Genomic DNA, 25,882 nt, shown 5'->3' with positions numbered 1-25,882 from the left:
TCTCATCCTCTGTCATCCCCTTCTCCTCCTGCCTTTCCCAGCATCGGGGTCTTTTCCAATGAGTGGGCTCTTCACATCAGGTGGCCAAAATAATGGAGCTTCAGCTTCAGCATCAGTACTTCCAATGAATATTCAGGATGATTTCCTTTAGGATGGATTGGTTTGATATCCTTGCAATCCAAGGGATTCTCAAGAGTCTTCTCCAATACCACACTTCAAAAGCATCAGTTCTTCAGTGCTCAGCTTTCTTTATGGTCCAACTCTCACATCCATACATGACTACTGGAAAAACCACAACTTTGATTATATGGACCTTTGTCAGCAAAGTAATGTCTCAGCTTTTTAATACTCTCTCTGGGTTTGTCATAGCTTTCCTTCCAAGGAGCAAGTGTCTTTTAATTTCATGGCTGCAGTGATTTTGGAGCTCAAGAAAAGAAAGCCTTTCACTGTTTTCCTATCTATTTGCCATTACATAGTTTGGTAGTTCTCAAAGGTGTGGCTCTCAAGAACCCTTCACACTCTTAAAACTTATTGAGGACCCCAAACAGCTTTTATTTGTGAGCTATCAATGTTTACCACATTAGAAATTAAAACAGAAAATTTTTAATATTTAATTAATTTCAAAAACTGTACATGAAACCTACCATAAATAAAAAATAATAATTTCCAAAGCATTTGGTGATTTCAGGTGTTGTTTTACTCTTACGAGCCTCTTTAACATCTGTCCTCTCGGAAACAAGTGGATTCTCCTTATCTGCTTCAGTTCAATGGCCTGCAGGATACGCAGTTAGGGTCTACGAAACACAATCAGCCTCACACAAACACGGGCTAGAAAAGCGAGGAGTATTTCAGCAGCCTTTTCAGATCATTGTGGACATTCTTTGATACCACACCCAAACTAGGCAAACTGTAGGTTCTTAAACAATAGTTGCAATGTAGAATCTAAAACCTTATCAATGAACTTATCGTACTGTTATGTTGCAATCCATTGGTATATCTCTGAATGGGTCTTTTACCCATGCACAGATCTGAAACATGATGCACTGGCCATTTGGAAAATACTGGTTCACAAAATTATGCAGCTCTTTCAAATGTTGACACATTTCACCAAATAATATCAGTAACTCACATTCTGGACTTCCTTGCTGGCGCAGTGGATAAGAATTCGCCTGCTAATGCAGAGGACACACTTTGATCCCTGGTCTAGGAAGATTCCGCATGCCGAGGAACAACTAAGCCCATGCACCACAACTGCTAAGCCCACATGCTGCAACTACCGAAGCCTGCATGCTTAGAGAGGGCCCATGGCCAACAACAAAGATCCACTGCAACCAAAAACACAGGAATAAATACATAAACTATTGTTCTAGAAAACACCTATAGGCCTAAGGCAGTCCTTATGTGAGGGTGGGGTTAATATTAAAAAAAAAAAAATTGATTAACGTTACCACTGAGCCCATCAAAAAAGTCTTCAAGTACTCAGAAGCACACACACACACACAAAAACAAAAAGTGGCAAGAACTCCAAAAGACAGGACAAGTGTGAGAGAAGGGTCACAACACAAAGACACCAGGCCAGGCTTTGCCAGGTGAATGGAATTTGGACTGAGAACTTTCATATACCACAGAATATTTAAAAAGCACAACAAATGTTTATCGACGTGAAGGCAATGTCAGAAGCTGTCATGCTCATGGTAGCAGACAGAAGTTTTAAATTTTTGTATTTTTCCTTGAAAACACAAATATTATCATCGGCCACAATTTCTGACACTTGTTCTTCATTTCTCAGAGAATGTCCACCAAATACCCAATTCTGAATAACTGTAGTTTGTCTGCCACTCATTTTTTTCAAGCAAAAGTCACACTCCAGGAGAAAAGTGGCCAGTTCGTTCTGCAGTTGCATAGCTGCCACAGCTGCCACTCCTCACACAGGCCCTGGGCCTCTCAGAGCAGCCAACATGCTTCCCATGCGCCTCTCATTCCTCATGAGCAGACTCCACCAAGCGTTCAGGGCTGAGAGGCAAGAAAGTTAACTGTGGGGACTTCCCTGGAGGTCCAGTGGTGAGAACTCAAGTTTCCACTGCAGGGGGCATAAGTTCAATCCCTGGTTGGGGAACTAAGAAACCCCACCCCACACAGTGCAGCCAAAAAGAAAAACATTAACTGTTACTGTATCAACAAGAGATATGTCTAAGTCAAAGTAGTATTGTTTTTACTGCCAGTGGGGAGGTGGTGAAGAGGGTATATTGGCTGTCAGTGTGATTTGGGGCCCTTGCCTCACAGTTTCTGCCTAGATACCAGCAGTTTCACCCACCAGGTTTCTGCATCATTAGTACAACAGTGAAAACAGAAATGACAATCTTAATATTATTATAAAAAAGTTTTCCCTCATAGGCCCCCAGGAAGGGTCTTAGGGACCCCAAGAGGTGTGTGAACCACAGTGTGGGAACCACTGGCAGATTATTTCTAGAAGAAAACAGAAGAAATGGCTACCAGAGGCCAACTCTGGGGAGAAGCCAGGGGTAGGAGGGAGGCTCACTCCATCCTACGTTTCCTTTAAACTGTTCCATTTCTCTGTAATGTGTAATGACTACTTTAATACAACATTGTGCAGCCTTAAGCTCAATGGAGAAATGAAGCTAAACCTGACCACTGACAGCCAAAACATTACCAAGCACCCAGCAGGTACTCGATAATCACTGAATGAATGAATATATACAGATAACACACACACACACACATACAAAGAGTGGCAAGAACTCCAAAAAACAGGACAAGTATGAGGTTAGGGTCACAACACAAAGACACCAGGCTGGGCTTTGCCAGGTGAATGGAATTTGGACTGAGAACTTTCATATACCACAGACTATTTAAGAAGCACAAAAAATGTTTATCGACATGAAGGCAATGTCAGGCTGTCATTTTGAAAACTAAGAATTACATCACAAATTTTAGAAATTAAAGACGTTTAATGAGAAAAAAAAGGCTTTGTGAAAAGAAGTTCCTTCCTCACATCCACAAATGGAGCTTTTCTGCTTTATGCTTGATTCCGTCCAGGCTAAGCCCCTGCTGTAGCAGAATACAGGAAAACAAAAAACAAAGTTAAAGCCATGGGATAGACCTACTAACCAGGATGAAAACACAGGAGTGGGACAAATGTAACCTATTGTGTAGGAATTTCCTCTCTAAATCTCTGCAGGCCACCAAAACAAAGAATAAACTTTACACCATTATTCTCTTCTCTTTTTTTTTTTCAGGTTTACAAAAAAGTATTTGAAAATACAAGGGCTTCCCATATATCCCCTCTCTGTGTGCACACCACATCCCCCACTGGTATTAATGGGGTACATATGTTATAACTGATGGATAATATTGATAAATTATTACCAACTAAAGTCCATAGCTAACTTTAGGGTTCACTCTGTGCTGTATATTCTATGGGTTTTGACAAATGTACAGTGACTTGTGTCTGCCATTACTGTATTACACAGAATCGTTTTGCTGCCCCAAAGATTCCCTGTGCTCCACCTACTCACTCCATCATCCTCATTTTTAAGCAGTTCAGCATCGTTCAGTGTTGTTTCCTCCTCCCTCCACCCTGCACCCACTGTCATCTCTAAGTTTTAAGCAACTCTTCATCCAGACAAATGTGACCGCTGTGAAGGCATCCAATTTTGACATTACTATTCTAATTCAGGGGCTTCCCAGGTGGTGCAGTGATAAAGAATCCACCTGCCAATGCAGGAGATGCAAGAGATGCAAGTGCAATCCCTGGGTTGGGAAGATCCCCTGGAGAAGGAAATGGCAACTCACTTCAGTATTCTTGCCTGGAAAATTCCATGGACAGAGGAGCTTGGTGGGCTAGAGTCCATGGGGTCGCAAAGAATCGGACATGACTGAGCAGTGCACACAGCAGCATTCTACTTTTTCTCGAAAATGGTGGGGGGTGAGTGTGTGGGGAGGAGAGAAATATCACATAGGGCAAATAAGAGTCCCGCTTTGTACTTCTACCTGAAAAATATTAAAATGATAATGAAACTGAAACTAGTTTGGGTTGCTTTAGAATCGTGCTTCATTAGTAACATCTTCCTTTATTTATATAAATAAAACTTTACTGATGTAGGGGGTAGGACAGAGGCCAGGGCTCCTGTCTCCTTGGCTGCACTACACTCTGCTGTCCCTTCCCTTCAACACTGTCTTCACTTCCCCAGCTTAAGCTACTATCCACATAAACTTAATCTTATACCTTTTATGCAACTATACATCTTCTACAGTTGGCTAAAATGACAACAGGATAAAAGGATTCAACAGAGCAGTGTTTCTTTTGTTGAAATACCTGTCTTTACGTGTGTTCTGTCCTACAAATTATGAAGTTCTCAATCTTATCTGTCAACTCCCAGAAAGAATTCAAACACACAACCACAAAACAAGGAATTGAAGGAATAACTAACACAGTGGAGCAGAAATCAGAAGCACTATGCAAAAACATATTTGAAATGTGTAAAATCTAAACTGTAACTATATGATTTTCCCTGGGTGAAGAACTAGAACAAACTCAGGCCAGTAGTTCCTGTCAGAAACATTCCTAATTTGTTTTTTCAGATTTTCCAAGAGCATCTCATCACCAAGAATTCTCAAGTCCACCCTTTGCCAATTGCAGTTTCATTGAAAAAAGAAAAACTCACATGTCACGGTACTTTAAAAAATCTGGATGTTAAATTCAAAGCAGTTGCATGTAAATGTTGTATTACCTGTAAAACAAAGATTACAGCACCACCTACCTCCCTAAGCTTGGTGAGGATTCGCTGAGTTAGTACAACCCTGTGCATATTTATTAGATAGTCCTAAGAATTCACTAGCCTGACCCCAAGTGAAACTCGGTTCAGCCTATGGAAAAAATGGATTCTAAAAGTTGAAAATGTATTTAAATTTCAAAAACAGTTACGCATTTAGATGCTTCTCTCCAAGGGCTGCGAGGTCCCCTGACCCGGCCAAGAATTAAACTCTGCGCTGACTGCCACGCGGAATTCGGGACCTGAGCCTGGAGGTTACAGACAGAGGGTAACGCCACCCACGCCTCTGAGGCCCAAATACTCAGTCCATTTTAAACAAACAAACACTTATTGCACATCTTTCTTAATTTTAAAAAATTCCCTAAGAGGGGCTAACAATCTCGTTCCAAGTGTTCAGTGCTTTGCACCTGTTACAGCATTCCAGGCTCCCAACTATCCCCGAGAGGTAGGTGCGGCGACCACCTAGTCTCGCAGGGGAAACCGAGGCACGCGGGCGTGCAGCCGGCGCGGTCTCTACGCGCTGACACGCGGACCTGGGCTGGCCAGCCCGCTCGGACACAGCGGTCATCCCCGTCCAGGTTTCCATATCTGAGGCCACACACCCAAAGCGCGGCCACCGGCCGGGCGCCGGAAGCCGGACGGGAGTCGGGGTCCCGGGTGTGAGCGCCGGGCGGGGGTCTGGTCGCATTAAGGCGGGGCGGGGCCTGGGCAGGGGTCTGGGAGGAGAGCCGGGCGGGGGTCCGGGTTCCGGGCCGCTCACCTTCCGACAGCTCCAGCTCCAGCTCGGCCAGGCTCTCCCGCACCTCAGCGGGCAGCTGCACCGCCTCCAGCGGGCACCCGCGCTCGGCCATGGCCCCGCAGCAGGACTGCCGTCCGGCCGCCTCGCGCCGGGCGGGGTCGGGGCCGGGGTCGCTCCAGGCCCAGCCCAGGTGGCCGCGGAGGCGACAGCTATGTCGCTCCCCTCAGCCCCGGGACCCGCATCGGCCCTCGAGGAGCCAAGGCGGCGGGCAGGAGGCGGCCCAGGCAGCTCCACAGAGACACGGGCGCGGGCACGAGCGCAAGCAGCTCCTCTGCCGCCGCCGCCGCCGCCGCCACCGCCCCGCGCGCCCCCGACAGCCCTGCCGGCCCTGCATGGAGCGCGCGTGCGCGGTGGGAAGAGCGGGCAGGGGAGCGCGCGTGTGCGGCGGGCCGCCAGCCTGGTGGGCGCCTGGCCCCGCCCAGCAACACCAGACGCTCGTTGCCATTGGCCGCGAGAACGCGGCGAAGCCGCCCGGGGCGTCCATTGACTGAGCCGAGAGAAAGTCACTCCCGAGAGGCTCTGCGCGGGAGGCTTGGATCGCGGACTGGCCCGAGCGCAGGCTCGGCTGAGAGGGCGGTCACCTCAGTGTTGGGGTCTCGGGCACGAGGCCTCTCTCAGCCCATGTACAGTGGGCCGTTGGACTCAGGCGGGCGTCAGTGCGCGGCGATCCCTCAGGCTCCTCGGCGGGCGAGCAGCGGGCACTGGTGTGGAGTCCGCGCGGACGGTGGGGCGCAGCTGAGATGGAGGACGTTGAGGCTTCCGGGCGCGCTGGGCCTCCTCTTGAGGAATGCGTCCACATGCTTTCCTCCCAGCACGGGCCTCACTCATGAGGCTTTTCACAACTCCCAGGAGCCAGCTGGACACCCCGGTCCCCTTTGGACGTCCTTCATAGACCCGTTATGACGTGTATTAGTCCAAGTGCTTTTCAAAACAGCCTTGGAAGGAGCTCCAGCAGCAATTTCAGACGGTGAGGTGATCTTGGGAAGTGCGAGGACAGACTTGAGGGAACTACAGACGTGCGGAGCCTGGGGGGGGGTTGGGTAGTGGAGCTGCACTGAGCCCCCCTCACACACACACACACTGGAGAATCCAGAGGGAACTGTTGCGCAGTGTCGCGGGAAGTGCATCAGTGGACTGTGGTGGACGTCAGTACTCACAACTGTACGCAGAGGGTCACTTTGCTACGTCACATCAGGTGTCCTTCAGGTGACAGAGCCAGCAGGAGAACGATCTGGCCACTGGGCCAATACAGAAGGCCTCTGATGAGCAGTGCTTGCCCCAGAGTTAATTTTTCACCTGGGTTGAGGTAGGAGTGTGAACCAGTGAAGTGAATGAATGCCCTAGTGACCTGTTTATGATGGAAATATTAGCTATAAGGAAAGATAATGGAAGTGGGCATCATCTAAATGGTGCTGCTAGTGATAAAGAACCTGCCTGCCAATGCAGGAGACGTGAGGTACAGGTTTCATTCCTGGATGGGGAAGATCCCCTGGAGGAGCACATGGCAACCCACTCCAGTATTCTTTAATACTACTGATATTGTTCAGAAAAATAATGGACAGCTGATGGCTACCAATAGACCATTGAAAGTGATGGAGTCTCTTTGATTGCATGCCAAGAAATCCTCATTTCCTGCATTGAAACAATAAAGACAAGGACTAGGCCCAAGAGTCTCTATGATGGTAAACACCCAATCAAGACAATTCTGTTTTGCTAAGTTTGGGATCCTGGTTGGGGAAATCTGGGTAGATGCCCTCAAAGATTTCCTCACCCCCACCCCATCCCACACTACCCCCTCGACTGTCTTGAACCTCTGGAGCCTGCCCATGTGGCTCACCTTTCCCTACCAACCTAGCCCCCCACTCCCCAGTCTGTTGGACAATAGGCATATGATTATGGTTATTTCTTAGTATAATTCAGCTGAACTATAACCCTCTTCCCCTCAAAAGAACACATTAGTTTGCTGCTGCTAAGTCGCTTCAGTCGTGTCCGACTCTGTGCAACCCCATAGACGGCAGCCCACCAGGCTCCGCCGTCCCTGGGATTCTCCAGGCAAGAACACTGGAGTGGGTTGCCATTTCCTTCCGCAGTAACAAAGTACCACTAACTGGGTGGCTTAACAGAAGTTTATCTCACAGTTCTGGGGGCTGGAAGTTAGAACAAAGTGACAGGGCTGTGAGGGAAGGATCTTCTATTCCTCTGCTAGCTTCTGGTGGTTTGCTGGCAATCTTGTGTTACTTGGCTTGTAGATGCATTGTGCCAGTCTGCCTTGATGTTCATGTGCCTTTCTCCCTATATGTTTGTATGTTTCTGTGTCCAAATTCCCTGTTTTTGAAAATACCAGTTATTGGATTTTTACCTGCTCTAATTACAATACTCATCTTAATTTGATTGCCTATAAAGACCCTATTTCCAAATAAGGTTACATTCATGGGTACCTGGGGGTTAGGACTTAAACATCTTTTGCAGGATACAGTTTAGTCCATGACAGGTTGTAAGAACCAGCCAACTGCCAGGAGCTAGGAAAGTTTTTGTGGGGCTGGATTATAAGTGTGCTTGATGAGTGGTGGTCCCCAGCATCCTTGCTTAATTCACCAGCATGAGCCCTGCAGAAATCAGGAGAAAACTGGAGTGTAAAGTTGGTAAAAGACTTATGACCAGTCTTCTAAGATACAGGGTTTATGACCAGTCTTCTAAGATACAGGATTTAACACCTAGGCAAAGACCAATAGCAAACTCCTAAAGTGATGCTATGTCTATTGCCATATAACAAATTACTACACACTTAGTGGCTTAAAACAAGAATCATTTATTCTCCTAAGTTGCTGAGGGTCAGGGCAGAGTGGAATTGAGCTACGTCATCTGGGGCTTCAGTTGGAACAGCTTGAAGGCTGGAGGTTGGAATGATCTGAAGGTTCATTTACTCACATGTCTGACAGTCGATGCTGGAGCCCGGATTGGAGGTGTCGGCCAGCATGCCCACACACGGCCATTCCCACTAGTCAGTGGTGGCTCACCACTGTAGGCAAGAGCTGACAGTAGGAAAGGTTGCTCCTGAACAGCATTTGCGGAGAGTGGGGAGGGCGGTGGGCGATAGGATCCTAGCAGTAAAGAGGTCAGGAAGGAGCTTGTAACTGACAGAAGTCAGTACTGCAAATTACAGTGGCCAGCAAGACCTGAGTGGCAGCCAAGGGACCCTGACCTGTGGACAGTTGCAGAAATGGTTAATAAAACACAGCATCCCTAGAGGCAAAACAGATGGGCAGTTGAAAATACCAGCAGAAAAAAGTTAAGGATGGATGAATAGGAAAATCAGGATCCCACAGCCAGTTTCTGGACTGAGCTGGTTTTCAGATGTGGTACTGAAGAGGTGGCCAAATACCAAGAAGGACCCTGCAGCATACCACAAGTAGATACAGAAATGAATCCTGAAGTCCTTTTCCAGAGTCCAATAGCCATTTCCTTTGACAACTACACCCAGGGGGAAAGTGGGTAACCAAACATTCTGAAGACTGTGTACTGAAGATGTACACAAAATCTGAATTGACTTTGATATCCAGACATCTGCATTATCATCACGGCTTCCCTGTCAGAGTGGCTGCATAGTGGCCAGATAATTAATGGAGTCCTCCCCAAGGTCCAGCTTACAGTAGGCCCACCAACTCTGTGGACCTGCTTGTGGTCATTTCCCCTGTCCCAAACTGAATAATTGGCATTGATGTACTTGGCAATTAATGTTACTCTCAGGTTGAGTCCTTGACCTGTAGGGTTAGAGCTATCACAACAGGAAAAGTCAAGTGGAAAACTGACTGGTTTTGAAAAGTCAAGTGGAAAACTGACCTCTAAAACTGATCTGTTCCAGTCAAGATCATAGAGTCTCTAGGGGTGAGACAGTGGCAGAACTGGGGGCCACTTTTAAGGATCTAAAGGATACAGCATGGTGGTCCCCCAAATCTTAAATTCACCAGTGTGATCCCTGCAGAAATTGGGTCCTGGAGGATGGCAGTACACTGCAAACTCAACCGAGTGGCAGCCCTGATAGTAGTTTCTGTGTCAGATGCAGGGGGTGGCTACTGATTTGGTGTGTTCTTTTCTGTCCCCATCAGGAAAAAAGGATCAGGACCATTTCACATTCACATGGAACACAGATGCAGTTTTGCCCGAAGGCTATGTTACCTCTCTTGCCCTCTTGTAGTCCAAAGACTTCACCATCCTGAAGAATATCACACTGCTCCATTACACCAATAATATTACAAAGATGCTGGAGGCCTTGGTAAGATGCAGGTGTTCCAGAGAGTAGCAGATAAACACTGTGAAGATTCAGAGACCTGCTACATTTGTAACATTTTTAGGGATCCAGTGGTCAGTAGTGCCCTAGGGCATCCCTTTCAAAAGGCAAAGACAATTATTGCATCTTGCACCTTCAGCCATCAATAAAGGAAGATACTTTTGGGTCTTTTCAGGTTCTGGAAGTGGCCTATTCCACACCTAAGAATAGTGCTCTGGCCCAAATACTGGGTGACTTGGAAGACTTCCAGGTTTGAGAAGAACCCAGAAAAGTAAGAGTTTTTGTAATTGGTCAAGGCTGTGATGCAGGCAGCTGTGCTGCCCCAGCCATATGGTCTAGCAGGTGGTGGTGGTGGTAGTGGGGAACGACATGATGCGGAGTTTCTGGCACATCTCAGTAGGAGATTCACGAAGCAGGACCCTAGGTTCTGCCATGCCCCTGGAAGCAGAGAATTATTTGCCTTTTAGGGGGAAAAAAGCCTTGGTGTGCTTCTGTGCTCTGATAGAGATGGAACATCTGGCCTTGGGACACCAAGTGAACATGCAGACAAAACAGTGCCTTGTTAGGGGGTTCTGCCAAACTCACAAGGTCATCAGGGTGGTTTGGCCCAGCAGCAATCCACTACCAGGTGGAAGGAGAATGTTCAAGACAGCATGAGACTGTTCAGGGGTCACAGGTGAGTGCAGGATAGGTGGCCCAGACCCACAGAGCACCCACTGTTCCTGTATCAGAGCCCCTTTGTCCTTTCATATGGGGAGGCCTTTAGGACATGTGCACAGAGGGGGAAAATCTTGAGCCTCATTCCTGGATGGATTGGCTTCGTGATGGTGTTCAGTTGCCAAGTCGTATCTGATTCTTTGCAACCCCATAGACGGGAGCACACCAGGTGTTCCTGTCCCTCACCATCTCCTAGAGTTTACCCAAGTTCATGTCCATTGAATTGGTGATGCCATCTAACCATCTCATCCTTTGTTACCCCCTTCTCCTTCTGCCTTCTATCTTTACCAGCATCAGGGTCTTTTCCAATGAGTCGGCACTTCACATTAGGTGGCCAAAGTATTGGATTTCAGCCTCAGCATCAGTCCTTCCGATGAGCATTCAGGGTTGATTTCCTTTAGGATTGACTGGTTTGATCTTGCAGTCCAAGGGATTCTCAACAGTCTTCTCCAGCACCACAGTTTGAAAGCATCAATTCTTTGGTGCTCTGCCTTCTTTATGGTCCAACTCTCACATCTGTACATGACTACTGGAAAAAACCATAGTTTTGACTATCTGGACCTTTGTTGGCAAAGTGATGTCTGCTTTTTAATACACTGTCTAGGTTTGTCATAGCTTTTCTTCCAAGGAGCACCTGTCTTCTAGTTTCATGGCTGCAGTCACCATCCATAGTGATTTTAGAGCCCAAGAAGAGGAAATACGTCAGTGTTTCTGCCTTTTCCCCTTCTATTTGCCATGAAGTGATGGAACTGGATAGGCATGATCTTAGTTTATTTAATATTGAGTTTTAAGCCTGACTTAGCACCTGAGATCAGCATGAAAGTGGACAGCAGCTACATTACAGCCTCATGCAGGGCTGGCCTTGAAAGACAGCAGTGGAGACATATCCCCCACTGGGAAGAGCGCCTGTCATTCACTTTTGTGTGTAAGGAGTGGCCCAAGGTGAGAATATATGTGGACACAGGGCAGTGCTGGGTGACCTCTGTGACTGGGAATAAGGAAAGCACATGGGAAGACGTACTGGGATGGGCACCAAGCAGACAGAACAATTCTAACAGTTGACATTGGACAGCATTTCTTACTGGCAACCTGTGTGCTGGCACGATGGGTACAAGGACAGAATGACCAAAGTAATGGAGCTGGAGGCTATTTATGGGCCCAAGGCTGATCCAAGCACTCACTTGGTCTAACCTGTCAGCAAGAGACCAATGAGGAGCTCCCGATGTGGTTCCTTTCATGAAGTTCAACCAGCCATTTGCTCTGCTGGAACTCTTCTATCCGGGAAGGGCCAGCAGTTTGTTTTCACAGAAATAGATTCATACTGCATAGATAGGTTTAACCTCCTGTCCACAGGTGTCAGCCAGCAAGGGTTTATGGAGTGTTAGTTCCTCTAGCACAGGATCTCACCTTACAGCAAAGGAAATGCAGGGTGCACTTTACACTGCAGGATGTGCAGTGATCACAGATCTGCTGCCTGACAGAGCACTGGGACAGTCAGCTAAAGGCACAGCTGAAGTGCCAAGGTGGAGGTAATATTCTATGGCACCATTTCCCAACAAGAAAGACACCTGAGTCTAAAATCCAAAGGTGGAAATAGGAGCGGCCCCACTTAATATCACTCCCAATGGTCCACTGGAGAACTTGGTGCCTCCTGTCCTCCCAAGTATAGATTCTGCAGGGTTAGAGGTCATGGTCCCCAAAAGGAACACTTCCTGTCCTACTGGATATAAATGATGGATGATGTCTGGGAACCCTGGGTTCCTGAATCTTGGGACCAGGAGGCAAAAGGAGAAGTCACCATCTGGGCAGTGGAGAGGGTAGGGCTACTCTATACTCAAGAATGTGTGGAACCCGTGACCCACACGGAGCATCTTGGTACTCCTTTGCTTAACTGTGATCAAGAAACTAGAGACTCCAGCTTGCACTTGCAGTGGAAGAGTCTGTCTCTTGATTTTCAGGCACCTGCAGTCTGGCTGTAAGGGATGTGCATGATATATGCGATACTAGTTTAAGGCACACACCAGTCTGCAGCATTACCTCTAACTTGAAAGACTGATTTCCAAGCTGGTGCTGAAAGCAAACCTTCAGCTAGCCATTCCACTCTTCAGCCCAGGCAACTGCTTCCAGCGATGGGATCTGTAATGCTGGTTTGTAAACCAGCCCCTGTACACAAGGGCAAGGAGAGATCTAAGAAAGAGGCAGACCCTCCAGGTCAGCAGGCAGCAGGTTTGATAAGCAGGGAACTGCTGAGGTTTGTCTTGGGCGGCCAGAAGATAACTCTCTGCAGCCACCAGAATCTTTAACTTTTTTAAATTAATTAATTTAATTGGAGGATAATTACTTGACAACATTGTGGTGGTTCTGCCATGCGTCAACATGAATCAGCCACAGGTGCACGTTTGTCCCCTCATTGTGAACTCTCCTCCCACCTCCCTCCCCACCCCATCCCTGAGTTCTCCCAGACTACTGCCTTTGAGTGCCCTGCTTGATGCATTCAACTTGCACTGGTCATCTGTTTTACATATGGTAATATACATGTTTCAATGCTATTCTCTCAAGTCATCCCACCTTGCCTTTTCCCACAGAGTCCTTTACATCTGTCTTTCTTTTGCTGCCTGGCAAATACAATCATCGTTACCATTTTTCTAAATTCCATCAGATCAGATCAGTCGCTCAGTCGTGTCCAACTCTGCAACCCCATGAATCGCAGCACGCCAGGCCTCCCTGTCCATCACCAACTCCTGGAGTTCACTGAGACTCAGGTCCATCGAATCAGTGATGCCATCCAGCCATCTCATCCTCTGTCATCCCCTTCTCCTCTTGCCCCCAATCCCTCCCAGCATTAGAGTCTTTTCCAATGAGTCAACTCTTCGCATGAGGTGCCAAAGTACTGGAGTTTCAGCTTCAGCATCATTCCTTCCAAAGAAATCCCAGGGCTGATCTTCAGAATGGACTGGTTGGATGTCCTTGCAATCCAAGGGACTCTCAAGAGTCTTCTCCAACAACACAGTTCAAAAGGATCAATGCTTCGGCACTCAGCCTTCTTCACAGTCCAACTCTCACATCCATACATGACCACAGGAAAAACCATAGCCTTGACTAGACGAACCTTTGTTGGCCAAGTAATGTCTCTGCTTTTGAATATGCTATCTAGGTTGGTCATAACTTTCCTTCCAAGGAGTAAGCGTCTTTTAATTTCATGGCTGCAGTCACCATCTGCAGTGATTTTGGAGCCCAGAAAAATAAAGTCTGACACTGTTTCCACTGTTTCCCCATCTATTTCCCATGAAGTGATGGGACCAGATGCCATGATCTTCATTTTCTGAATGTTGAGCTTTAAGCCAACTTTTTCACCCTCCACTTTTCACTTTCATCAAGAGGCTTTTGAGTTCCTCTTCACTTTCTGCCATAAGGGTGGTGTCATCTGCATATCTGAGGTTATTGATATTTCTCCCAGCAATCTTGATTCCAGCTTGTGTTTCTTCCAGTCCAGCATTTCTCTTGATGTATTCTGCATATAAGTTAAATAAACAGAGTGACAATATACAGCCTTGACATACTCCTTTTCCTATTTGGAACCAGTCTGTTGTTCCATGTCCAGTTCCAACTGTTGCTTCCTAACCTGCATACAAATTTCTCAAGAGGTGGATCAGGTGGTCTGGTATTCCCATCTCTTTCAGAATTTTCCACAGTTTCTTGTGATCCACACAGTCAAAGGCTTTGGCATAGTCAATAAAGCAGAAATAGATGTTTTTCTGGAACTCTCTTGCTTTTTTGATGATCCAGCAGATGTTGGCAATTTGATCTCTGTTTCCTCTGCCTTTTCTAAATTCCATATATATGCATTAATATTCTGTGTTGGTGTTTCTCTTTCTGGCTTACTTCACACTGTATAATAGGCTCCAGTGTCACCCACCTCATTAGAACTGACTCAAATGTATTCTTTTTTATAGCTTAGTAATATGCCATTGCATATATGTACCACAATTTCCTTATCCATTCATGTGCCAATTGACATCTAGGTTGCTTCCACATCCTGGCTATTGTAAATAGTGCTGCGATGAACACTAGGGTACATGTGTCTCTTTCATTTCTGGTTTCCTCAATGTGTATGCCCAGCATTGGGATTGCTGGGTCGTATGGCAGTTCTATTTCCAGTTTTTTAAGGAGTCTCCACACTGTTCTCCATAGTGGCTGTACTAGTTTGCATTCCCAACAGTGTAAGAGGGTTCCCTTTTCTCTGCACCCTCTCCAGCATTTATTGTTTGTAGACTTTTTGATAACAGCCATTCTGACCAGCATGAGATGGTACCTTATTGTGGTTTTGATTTGCATTTCTCTGATAATGAGTGCTATTGAGCATCTTTTTGTGTGTTTGGTAGCCATCTGTATGTCTTCTTTGGAGAAATGTCTGTTTAGTTCTTTGGCCTGTTTGTTTATTGGGTCATTTATTTTTCTGGAATTGAGCTGCAGAAGTTGCTTGTATATTTTTGAGATTTATTCTTGTCAGTTGCTTCGTTTGCTATTATTTTCTCCCATTCTGAAGGCTGTCTTTTCACCTTGCTTATAGTTTCCTTCGTTGTGCAAAAACTTTTAAGTTAATTAGGTCCCATTTGTTTATTTTTGCTTTCATTTCCATTACTCTGGGAAGTGAGTCATGGAGGATCCTGCTGTGATTTATGTCAGAGAGTGTTTTGCCTATGTTTTCCTCTAGGAGTTTTATGGTTTCTGGTTTTATGTTTAGATCTTTAATCTATTTTGAGTTTACTTTTGTGTATGGTGTTAGAAAGTGTTCTAGTTTCATTCTTTTACAAGTGGTTGACCAGTTTTCCCAGCACCACTTGTTAAAGAGATTGTTTTTTCTCCATTGTATATTCTTGCCTCCTTTGTCAAAGACAAGGGGTCCACAGGTGTATGAATTTATCTCTGAGCTTTCTATTTTGTTCCACTGATCTATGTTTCAGTCTTTGTGCCAGTACCATACTGTCTTGATGACTGTAGCTTTGCAGTATAGTCTGAAGTCAGGCAGTTTGATTCCTTCAGTTCCATTCTTCTCAAGATTGCTTTGGCTATTTGAGGTTTTTTGCATTTCCATACAAATTGTGAAATTATTTGTTCTAGTTCTGTGAAAAATACCATTGGTAGCCCCAGAAATCCACGCACATATGGACACCTTATCTTTGACAAAGGAGGCAAGAATATACAATGGATTAAAGGCAATCTCTTTAACAAGTGGTGCTGGGAAATCTGGTCAACCACTTGTAAAAGAATGAAACTAGAACACTTTCTAACACCATACACAAAAATAAGCTCAAAATGGATTAAAGATCTAAACGTAAGACCAGAAACTATAAAACTCCTAGAGGAGAACATAGGCAAAACACTCTCTGACATACATCACAGCAGGATCCTCTATGACCCACCTCCCAGAATATTGGAAATAAAAGCAAAAATAAACAAATGGGACCTAATTAAACTTAAAAGCTTCTGCACATCAAAGGAAACTATTAGCAAGGTGAAAAGGCAGCCTTCAGAATGGGAGAAAATAATAGCAAATAGCAAATAAAAGCAAATATCTCTGGGCTTTCTATTTTGTTCCACTGATCTATATTTCTGTCTTTGTGCCAGTACCATACTGTCTTGATAACTGTGGCTTTGTAGTGTAGCCTGAAGTCAGGTAGGTTGATTCCTCCAGTTCCATTCTTCTTTCTTTTTTTTTTTTTTCCATTCTTCTTTCTCAAGATAGCTTTGGCTATTCGAGGTTTTCTGTATTTCCATACAAATTGTGAAATTATTTGTTCTAGCTCTGTGAAGAATACCGTTGGTAGCTTGATAGGGATTGCACTGAATCTATAAATTGCTTTGGGTAGTATACTCATTTTCACTATATTGATTCTTCCAATCCATGAACATGGTATATTTCTCCATCTATTAGTGTCCTCTTTGATTTCTTTCACCAGTGTTTTATAGTTTTCTATGTATAGGTCTTTAGTTTCTCTAGGTAGATATATTCCTAAGTATTTTATTCTTTCCGTTGCAATGGTGTATGGAATTGTTTCCTTAATTTCTCTTTCTGTTTTCTCATTATTAGTGTATAGGAATGCAAGGGATTTCTGTGTGTTGATTTTATATCCTGCAACTTTACTATAATCATTGATTAGTTCTAGTAATTTTCTGGTGGACTCTTTAGGGTTTTCTATGTAGAGGATCATGTCATCTGCAAATAGTGAGAGTTTTACTTCTTCTTTTCCAATCTGGATTCCTTTTATTCCTTGTTCTTCTCTGATTGCTGTGGCTAAAACTTCCAAAACTATGTTGAATAGTAGTGTTGAGAGTGGCCACCCTTGTCTTGTTCCTGACTTTAGGGGAAATGCTTTCAAGTTTTCACCATCGAGGATAATGTTTGCTGTGGGTTTATCATATATGGCTTTTATTATGTTGAGGTATGTTCCTTCTATGCCTGCTTTCTGGAGGGTTTTTATCATAAATGGATGTTGAACTTTGTCAAAGGCTTTCTCTGCATCTATTGAGATAATCATATGGCTTTTATCTTTCAATTTGTTAATGTGGTGTATTATATTGATTGATTTGCAAATATTGAAGAATCTTTGCATCCCTGGGACAAAGTCCACTTGGTCATGGTGTATGATCTTTTTAATATGTTGTTTGATTCTGTTTGCTGGAATTTTGTTGAGGATTTTTCTATCTATATTCATCAGTGATATTGGCCTGTAGTTTTCTTTTTTGTGGCATCTTTGTCTGGTTTTGGTATTAGGTGCATCTACCAGAATGTTAAGAGCTTATACGGAGGCCTGAACTGGGTTTAGTTGTGCACACCTTCATATGGTCTCACCACCACCTTGCTCTCTTCCACCTGTGCCCTTGGGGCAGCTTCTAATGTGGAGAAGGCAAGTGGAATGCACAACTCTGACAACCCAGGGCCAACTCACAGGTCAACCAGCAGTCATGTCTTCTTGGTGACCTCCTACAACATGTAAGACCAGTGGATTCTATGTGTGAGCTCATCCTGCATTTTCACTGCTTTAAAGTATGCTTGTTTCTAAGGGGCAGTGTCACACAGAACTACAGCAACGAGTAAAACATCTCCAGGTCCACAGATACTGGTGTCTGCAGATGTACTGCAGACAGGGGATCCAAAGCCACACTTGGATCGTGTCTGTTCCTGGTGGAACCAATCACTGCCTCCTCCGTGATGGTGGGAACCAGCTCACCACATGAAGGGCTCAGCATTGGCCTCTGCTGTTGGCAGTTCAAGCATTGAGAAGAATGCCAGGAAGAAGCCAGGAGGCCTTGGTGAGAGGTCTGGTTGCTGCCACTTGAAGAAAGAAGCTGAGTGACACCCACAGGCAAGTCATCTTGTCCACCTTCTGCACTTCCATAGTGGGTCTTGTGGGAGGCAGGTCTCCTTACTGCCCTATAGACGTCCTTGGTACCACTTGGTAATCTTTTCTCTGTCAAGTGTTAACCAGGTGGACAATCAACTACTCAGGGAAATCTTATGGATCAGGAACTCAGGTCAGCACTCTTTCCATACAAAATGGACCACGATGCACCATCCAAAGTTGGCTGATAGGAAATCTTCCACAGCCCCAAGCTGGATGTGTGTGACAACTGTCTACTTTTGGTTGAGGCTAGCACTCTTGCAGATCCATCTGCAGAACAAACCTGTGCTTCCTCCTGTTCTGCCAGCTGGTCACAGGGAATGTACCCTGAAACCACAGATGCAGCCTGAAGAGGAGACATGAGGTAGGAGGAAGATTCAGCACCACGAGTCTGACCACCTGCTGAGTCATTCATGTATGCCTCCAGGGTCTGTTCAGGCCAGCTCTGTGTGCACTGGTGATGGACAAGCCTCCTGTGATGAAATCCCACCCACAGTGGGATGGCAGCGGGAGGTGGAAGCTCTGGGGGGCAGATGAGGCCGTGAGGTGGAGCCCTCAGGACGGCTTAGTGCCCTTACAAGGGTCATGAGAGCGCTCGCTCCCCACCGTGCTTTCCATCATGTGAAGACACGAGAAACAGTCAGCTGTCTGCAACTCAGAAGGGGCCCTCACGAGAACCCACCCTGCCAGCACCCTAATCTTGAACTTTCAGCCTCCAGAACTCTGAGACAAAGTTCCATCGGTTATACACCGCCCAGTTGTGGTATTTTGTCATAGCAACCTGAGCTGAGACCATACTGTTCCTGGTTTTCAGTGGAAGCCTACTGTTTACACCTGGTTTTATTGCCTGTACTTCTCTAGCTCTTTTGGGATACACCTTTGATGGGGTCCAGAGGTGATGGCATGTCCCAGGTGCATTCATGAAAGCTTTTACCTTTAGGTTCCCTTGTCATTTTTCCTCAGTGGGCAGGGACAGCTTCCCTGCCTTACCTTAGGGTCTTTGCTTAGATATCATCATATCATAGTAATTGGTCCTAGTGAGCAGGAAGTAGTACCCTAGATGCCTTGGATGGTGAGAGCTAAATTCCTTGAAAAATCTGTGGTCTGTGGACTACCACGGTTTCCCTTCCAGAATGAAAGACAAGTAGTCAAAAGACACCCTGCGGAGCCCACAACTAAGAGAGGCCCGGGCTTGGTGCATGCGGACTTTTCTGTGACCACATCTTGGCTGCTGCTCTAGCCTACTGACTGAGAAAGTCATAGGCTGTTGGGTTTGGGTGAGACTTGGACAGAGACCTGCAGGTCTGATGCTCAGGCAAGCTTAGAGCTGGCCAGGCAGAAGTGTGGGCTGCCTGGAGACTCCATGCTGACCCAGGTAGTGTCAGAACTGCACTGCAGGACATCTGGGTGGTGATGGAGAGGCAGCGGTGAATAAGATGACACAAGCAGGTCAAGAAGGTGAGAGTTATGGCACGAACAGCTCTCTAGGGTTCCCATGGAATGTCTGCCGCAAGTCCCTGTGCCCAGTCCTCTCCTGTTCTGCAGAGGAACCTGCTGTTTCTGCTGAGAGTCCTCTAGGGACTTCCCAAATTCCTTGCTCACCATCACTGCTTCTGACAGAAAATTCTTCTCACAGCAAAAGTACATGCTAGGCTCATGACCCCGGGATTCCTTGATGTCACCCAGGTGCAGCTCAGCTACTGATGGTAGGAAGGCCTCCCTCCTGCCGACCCACTTATGGCCATTTCTCCCGCAGCCGAATATATCAGCCTGGGGCCACGGAAGGTGGGACATGCCCCTCTTACTGCTTTGTCAGACAATCCTGGGGGAGTTCCTGCTTTCCATCCGTGACTCTGCTCCATCCGTGGGCTCTGCTGTGCTGGCGACAGTGGTCCCTCTGAACCAGCAGGGGTGGGGGTTCCTGCATCGGCTGGTGTAAGTGACCCGGTCACTGAGGGGAAGCCTGGGGGCTGGCACAGCACGAGCACAGTGAAACCTGTACCTATAACTTGATATCTCCAGGGACACCTCCTGTACTCAGTACTTTCAGGTTTGACTGTGTAAGAAAGGAAGTCCTCTAGAAACAGACTGTTGAGGGCTCAGATCTTTTAGGAAGGACAGTGCTGGTCACCCAACCAGCTAAGTGAGGCCCAGAAGACCAGCCCCATGTGATGGAAGGAAGATGTGTGGATACAGGGCACTGCCCTTTCTGCTACTGCTGCTATGTCACTTTAGTCGCGTCCGACTCTGTGCAACCCCATCGACAGCAGCCCACCAGGCTCCCCCGTCCCTGGGATTCTCCAGGTAAGAACACTGGAGTGGGTTGCCATTTCCTTCTCCAATGCAGGAAAGTGAAAAGTGAAAGTGAAGTCGCTCAGTCGTGTCCGACCCTTAGCATGGACTGCAGCCTACCAGGCTCCTCCGTCCATGGGATTTTCCAGGCAAGAGTACTGGAGTGGGGTGCCACTGCCTTCTCTACCTTACTGCTACTCTGGACGTCTCCCGTACTTTCCACGTGACATTGCAGAAGACTGTGCCCCGGGGTCACGGTGGACACTCCTTGGCCCCTGCACCACGAAGGGGAACCTCCTCTTGATTTTAGGACCTGTTGATGAACCTAATGTGACCTGATTATTTTAGGGCAGAACTGGAGGTTTTCTAACTGTATCTATTGCTCCCTCTATATTAATAAGCTGGTGCTTTACTGTGAAGAATTTCCCTCATCAGCAGGTGTGACCTGTGTTCTTTTAAATTATCAACCCCCATGGTAACAAGTTGGTGTGATGGTGGTTATGAGCCCACTCCCTCCCTCATTAGCTTAACACTGATGTACATGGATATTTATTTATTCCATATTTGATCATCAATTTCAACTGTCACTCTTCTGGATGTTGAGAGTGAAAGGCCGTTTCTTGGATTCCTGCTCCTGGAGCCAGTCAAGATTTCGGCTTCAGCAACATCCAACAGAATGAGGACTGAATGGAAAAGGTAGGACGACTGTAGAACAATGACCTACGGTAGTACTGCTAAGCAGCAGCAAACGCACCCAGGCTGCAGACAGAGAACAATCCATCCCAAAGATAAGTAAGCAGTGACTTAGAAGAAGTTGTTTTATATTGAAACCAAGCCCAACAGAATAAACATCATGTACAAAGGTCCTAGAAACACACTGAGATACCTGTACATATGCCTTAACAGTGGCTGTTTGGGTAAAGGACACTTGGCTGGACATCACTACCAGGTACAGATGAGCACGAGTAAAACATAAAAAAGACCATACTTGTGAGAAATAAATATGTCTGACAAAAATGAAATAAGAGCCCAAGCAAGGTGAATCAACAGGCACATGACTATTTGTCTTACCAGGGCTTTGAGAGCTTTTTTGACTGACAGGAGTTTATAAAAATTCTGTTTTATTTTTTTTGCCAGTGATAAAAGTAAACTGGATATATGAAACAAAACAAAACACAGGACTATTCACAAGTACATCAGGGCTTTAATTTTATTATTTTTTTTAATGTTTTTGTTTTAAACCAAGTTTCCAGCTGTACACTTTAAGAAAATAAACAGGAAGTCATCGTCTGCTTATCCTCTGTGGAGGGAGGCATGCAGGCATGACCGAAACAGAACCAAGGGGCTACCTCATCAAGATGAGAAGCTAAAATGTGCTGAATTACAAAGAAAATACCCCATTTGGCTTCGCAGCAAAATGTAAAGGTGAGAACACTTAACAGATGACACAGGGCTGGCACTCAACATGCCACAGCACAAGCTCCCCTCAAAAATCAAGTGTCTTCTTCAAATAAAATTGTCACAGGACTTTATTCACTGTTTCATCTTCTGGCAGCAGGACTTCTTTGAAGTGGAATCTGAACACAAAGAGAAATGAGGAAGCAGTTTGTTAGAAGGCTTCACGTCTTTTAAGAGGAATTTCACAATTTCAAAACACTACCATTGCATTAATCTTATTTTCAGTGAAAACAAAAACAGCAATTAAGATGCGCAATAGTTTAAATTATGAGAGTTGAGAAACTGAACGACACCCTGTGAACACAGCATGACGGCTGTGTGAGATGAAGGCCCAGAGGCCCACGTGGTGCTTGAGTCCACAACCCCCACGTGGCGTGCCCTTCACCCCTCCCCAGCCCCCAGGTGTCTGCACTCCCAACCCTCCTCCTGGTACTTCAGTGACGGCTGGCCAGCAGGACAGACACTGACAAGGTTGACCAGGCTGCATCCCACCCACCTCCACGACTGACCACTCCTGGGTCTCTCAGGTCATGGGGGAAGACAGAGGACTTTGGTTACCTGGTAGCACACCTCCCAGTCTTTGCTGGATCATTTCCAAGTGGTGAATATACTCTGTCAAGGAATGTTCTGGATCTTGAGAAGCCGTCAGGGATCTTTCTGATCTGGGATTTGAGGGTGGACTGGATCTTCAAACACACGAACAACCAAGGGACAAAAAAGAAGTCAACTCAGCAGACAGAATGCAGGGAGTGTGACAGGCAGTGGCACCGGGACTGCACACTAGTGGGAAACGGTAAACGATGTTATCTTTGTATCTTTTCTTTACCACAAGGGGAAAGCAGGGCTTTAAAAAAAGTGCTACACTGTCCTTTAGAAACTAACTTCTTTACAACGTCTCCAAGTTTAAGACAACTAAAAGCTATTGTATATTATTGTGTATTATTTAATTCAATAAATCTTCACACACAAGTCTACCTAGCACTACACCTGGTTCAGCCCAGCATCCTTCATGTGGCTGCCTTTCCTCCTGACCTCCAGTGACCATGTCACGGCCCACTGCTGCTCCAAGGGCAGTGAGCATCTTACTCACCCGAGCACCATCCACACACAAGAGGCCTTGGCCACCACTTATTCTTTCAGAGCAGCCTGGGCCCAGGGCGGGTCACAGCCATACTGAGAGTCCCTGCCCTCCTCGAACAGAAACAGGTTTATTGTCACACTCTTAACACACAGTTCAAATGGAGGCATCATCACCAACCAGAGGCCGTGAAGCAAGACAGCTCACATGGCTGTACACTCTGCCTCACTCTGGGGCCATGACTTTCAAAACACATTTCTTGGAGGGACTACATGCACTGGTAGGACATGCTCAGCAGAGACACACATGAGCAGAAACACAGCGTCTCGCACAACAGGCTGCCCATACTTGTGGGCCTGGCTCCTCCGGTCAGGGCAGTTATGCCCGAGATTGTCACACTCTTAACACACAGTTCAAATGGAGGCATCATCACCAACCAGAGGCCATGAAGCGAGACAGCAAACATGTTTCATCCTGCTGGCTGAGGGCAGAGGTGGACGTGTTTGCTCTGATAGCTCCTTTCCGATGACACGCCTGCCTGAGCCCCTAGTGCGGGTTCAACACCACAGACACAAACAGCTTTTCTACCCACTTCATGGGTAGGTTCAAAATACTGGACAAGTCATAGTCGAAAGAATGAAATAAATGACTTGTAAAATCATACTTAAGCATTTGGATACGATTATCACTACTTATGTGTCAATCTGGAGAAGTGAAATGGAAATCACATCTCTCTCACATGCAGTGCTTGGCTGAGAAATCTCATGGTCAGAAAACTGGAGTGCGAATCATGAAGATGATCAAGCCCATGCCACGTGACCCCACGGCTGCAGCACTTGATAGTCTCACAGAATCACAGCTCCCACCACCCCAGCCACCAGGGAAACCTTTCCTCACTTGGATTTTTGCACAGGATTGATTACACTCTACCATTTAACTACAACGCCTAATTGAAAACCCTTATTCCCCCAAATAACTTACAGATGTTTAACATTATCACTCTAACATCTCACTTGCCAAGTGAGTTGTAAGTATAAAGACATATTACATGTGCGAAACCCCCCAAATCCCAAAGAAAAGAGATTAAGTAAAGCTAACACCAAGCCCTTCCATGTGTGTAAGTGAGTGTGTGCATGTGTGTGGGGGTTCACGTGCCCGGGGGCCCTTCCACTGGAGGTGGACCTGGGCACACACACAAATCTGCCCAGGAACACTTCTGTGCAAGGCCCCATTCTCTGCAGACTTGCCCCTGCTGACAGCCAGGACCCCGTAGTGGAAAAGCAGCTGAGGTTCCTCCGCTCACTTTTCCCTCCTGCGTGGGGATGCTTTTGGCACAGGGTCCCTGGCCTGGCTGGAAGACACATCCCGGGTGGGTGGGGATTCACGAGTGACAGGTGGAGACTGCTGCCGCCGTGGTACCAGGAATCCTTCCCCTAGAAATATTTAACAACAAAGGGATTAAGGAAAGAGAAAAATGCATTTTAGTAAAGGCTCATCCACCAAAATTTAAAATTTACAAAATTTTAAGAGCCTGCATGATAATTTCAAGACATTTTAAAAGTATTCATTATAAAAACTGTATTTAAAAAACCTCAAGAAGGAACCTGAGTTTTAAGCACCTGCGTTTTGCTCCTGCAAGGCAGACCCTGACTATCTGCATCTGGGTGGGCAGTATGCCGGAGGAGGGCCCAGCACCCCGATGGAGAGAGGAGGGCGCCACGTGGCCTGGGGTGGATCTCCCACACCCAGCTCTGAGGAGTGAGAGATGCAGAAACCCTGGAGACCACCAGGTTCATCAGAGGCAGGGGGTGTGCGGGAACCTCCTGAAGAACCTTGAAGCCATCTGCCTTCAAGCTGTGAGGATCACACGTGGAGTCTAAGCTGATGGGCACCACTAGGGAAGCCCAGTGGCCGTGCGGGGCGCTGACCACTGCAGATGGCCCAGGTGGCTTGGCTACACCTGGGCCTGGCTGGTCAGATGTGGCAGTGGACAACCGCAGACTGGACGGGACTGAAACAAAGGACGCAGCCATGCCCCCCCAGTGAAGCAGAACTTCACTCCATGTAGGGAATAGAGAGACTTTTTATTGAAAATAGCTATCAGTCAATACATTCAGCATTTCTGTATCCTTCAGTCATTGCTGTGCTCCTCAGAACTGCTTTCTTCATAAACATTAACTATATAAACCTGTGTTTGTTGCCCAACTAAAAACCATTTTTCCTTCAAAATCCCTGCACCTCCTGACAAGTGTACTGGCTGAGTTTCTGGTTTCTCACTGTGCTTTGTGTCTCCCCCCCGGCATTGAGAAGGAACCCCGCTACTGAAACATTTGGGGTCGGAGGTACCTGGGCGCAGTGCTTGGCCTGGTGCTAGGGCTCCTCTGCCATCTACTTGTTGCCACTTCTTAACCAAAAAGCGTAACCTACACAAAAAGGAAGAAAAACACTGAAAACTAGAGCAAAGCCAGGGTTTAAATAACGAAGAACATTTAGCCCTGACCAGACCCTGTAGTCAGAGAAGGCAATGGCACCCCACTCCAGTACTCTTGCCTGGGAAATCCCATGGACAGGGGAGCCTGGTAGGCTACAGTCCATGGGCTCGCACAGAGTCAGACACGACTGAGGTGACTTAGCAGCAGCAGATCCTGTAGTGCGAGCACAGCCCCCACCCCTGCAATATCTTCCCAGGCCGCTCCCAGCCCCACCCTGCTCTCACTCCCAGCCAGCTCCCCAACCCAATCACAGCCCCGCCCCCCAGCCCCACCCAGGCAGTCTCCAGCACCTCCCCAGGCCCCGCCCACTCCCAGCCCTTCCAATCACAGCCCCGCCCTCCGCTCCCAGCCCCGCCAGCTCGGGGTCTGTCGGGGGGCTCGAAGGCCTCACCGTCTCCATGCATCCCTCCATTCATGGGGACCAGAAGTGAAGCAGTGTGGGGGCCCCGATGCCCCTCTCCTCGATGACCCCTGGCAGCACCCCCACAGCATTGCTGCTGCTGGGTCCCAAGGCTGCGAGGCACTGCTGTGTGCTGACCGGAAGACCAACCATCTGGCCACC

The 25,882-nt window shown here is 46.8% G+C and overlaps 2 protein-coding genes and 1 long non-coding RNA gene across 17 annotated transcripts in view; 1 reads left to right on the top strand and 2 right to left on the bottom strand.

The window, feature by feature from the left end:
- Positions 1-5,938, bottom strand: part of DIP2A (disco interacting protein 2 homolog A) — a 121,853-nt gene extending 115,915 nt beyond the window's left edge. For 3 of the 4 annotated variants that reach the window (XM_061424111.1, XM_061424117.1, XM_061424126.1), the window contains exon 1: positions 5,554-5,938. In XM_061424111.1, coding sequence (XP_061280095.1) covers positions 5,554-5,644 — 91 coding nt within the window. In that variant the 5' untranslated portion in view covers positions 5,645-5,938. The remainder of the gene's footprint in view (positions 1-5,553) is intronic. The other variant, XM_061424135.1, reaches the window with a different exon arrangement.
- A 627-nt stretch (positions 5,939-6,565) lies between these two features.
- On the top strand, positions 6,566-10,054 carry LOC133251584 (uncharacterized). Its single transcript, XR_009737694.1, has 2 exons — positions 6,566-6,898; positions 9,699-10,054. It is a non-coding gene; the product is annotated as an uncharacterized LOC133251584 (long non-coding RNA).
- An 11,430-nt stretch (positions 10,055-21,484) lies between these two features.
- Positions 21,485-25,882, bottom strand: part of PCNT (pericentrin) — a 104,758-nt gene continuing 100,360 nt past the window's right edge. For all 12 annotated transcript variants that reach the window (XM_061423983.1, XM_061424002.1, XM_061424048.1 and 9 more), the window contains 4 exons: positions 25,175-25,251; positions 24,132-24,261; positions 22,309-22,436; positions 21,485-21,869 (listed from right to left, as the gene is read on the bottom strand). In XM_061423983.1, the coding sequence (XP_061279967.1) occupies positions 21,826-21,869; positions 22,309-22,436; positions 24,132-24,261; positions 25,175-25,251 (379 nt within the window). In that variant the 3' untranslated portion in view covers positions 21,485-21,825. The remainder of the gene's footprint in view (positions 21,870-22,308; positions 22,437-24,131; positions 24,262-25,174; positions 25,252-25,882) is intronic.

Source organism: Bos javanicus, chromosome 1 (genome assembly GCF_032452875.1).
Source record: "Bos javanicus breed banteng chromosome 1, ARS-OSU_banteng_1.0, whole genome shotgun sequence".
Classification (NCBI taxonomy): domain Eukaryota; kingdom Metazoa; phylum Chordata; class Mammalia; order Artiodactyla; family Bovidae; genus Bos; species Bos javanicus.
The sequence above is the reverse complement of the archived record's forward strand: the minus strand, read 5'-3'. Positions and strand labels throughout refer to the sequence as shown.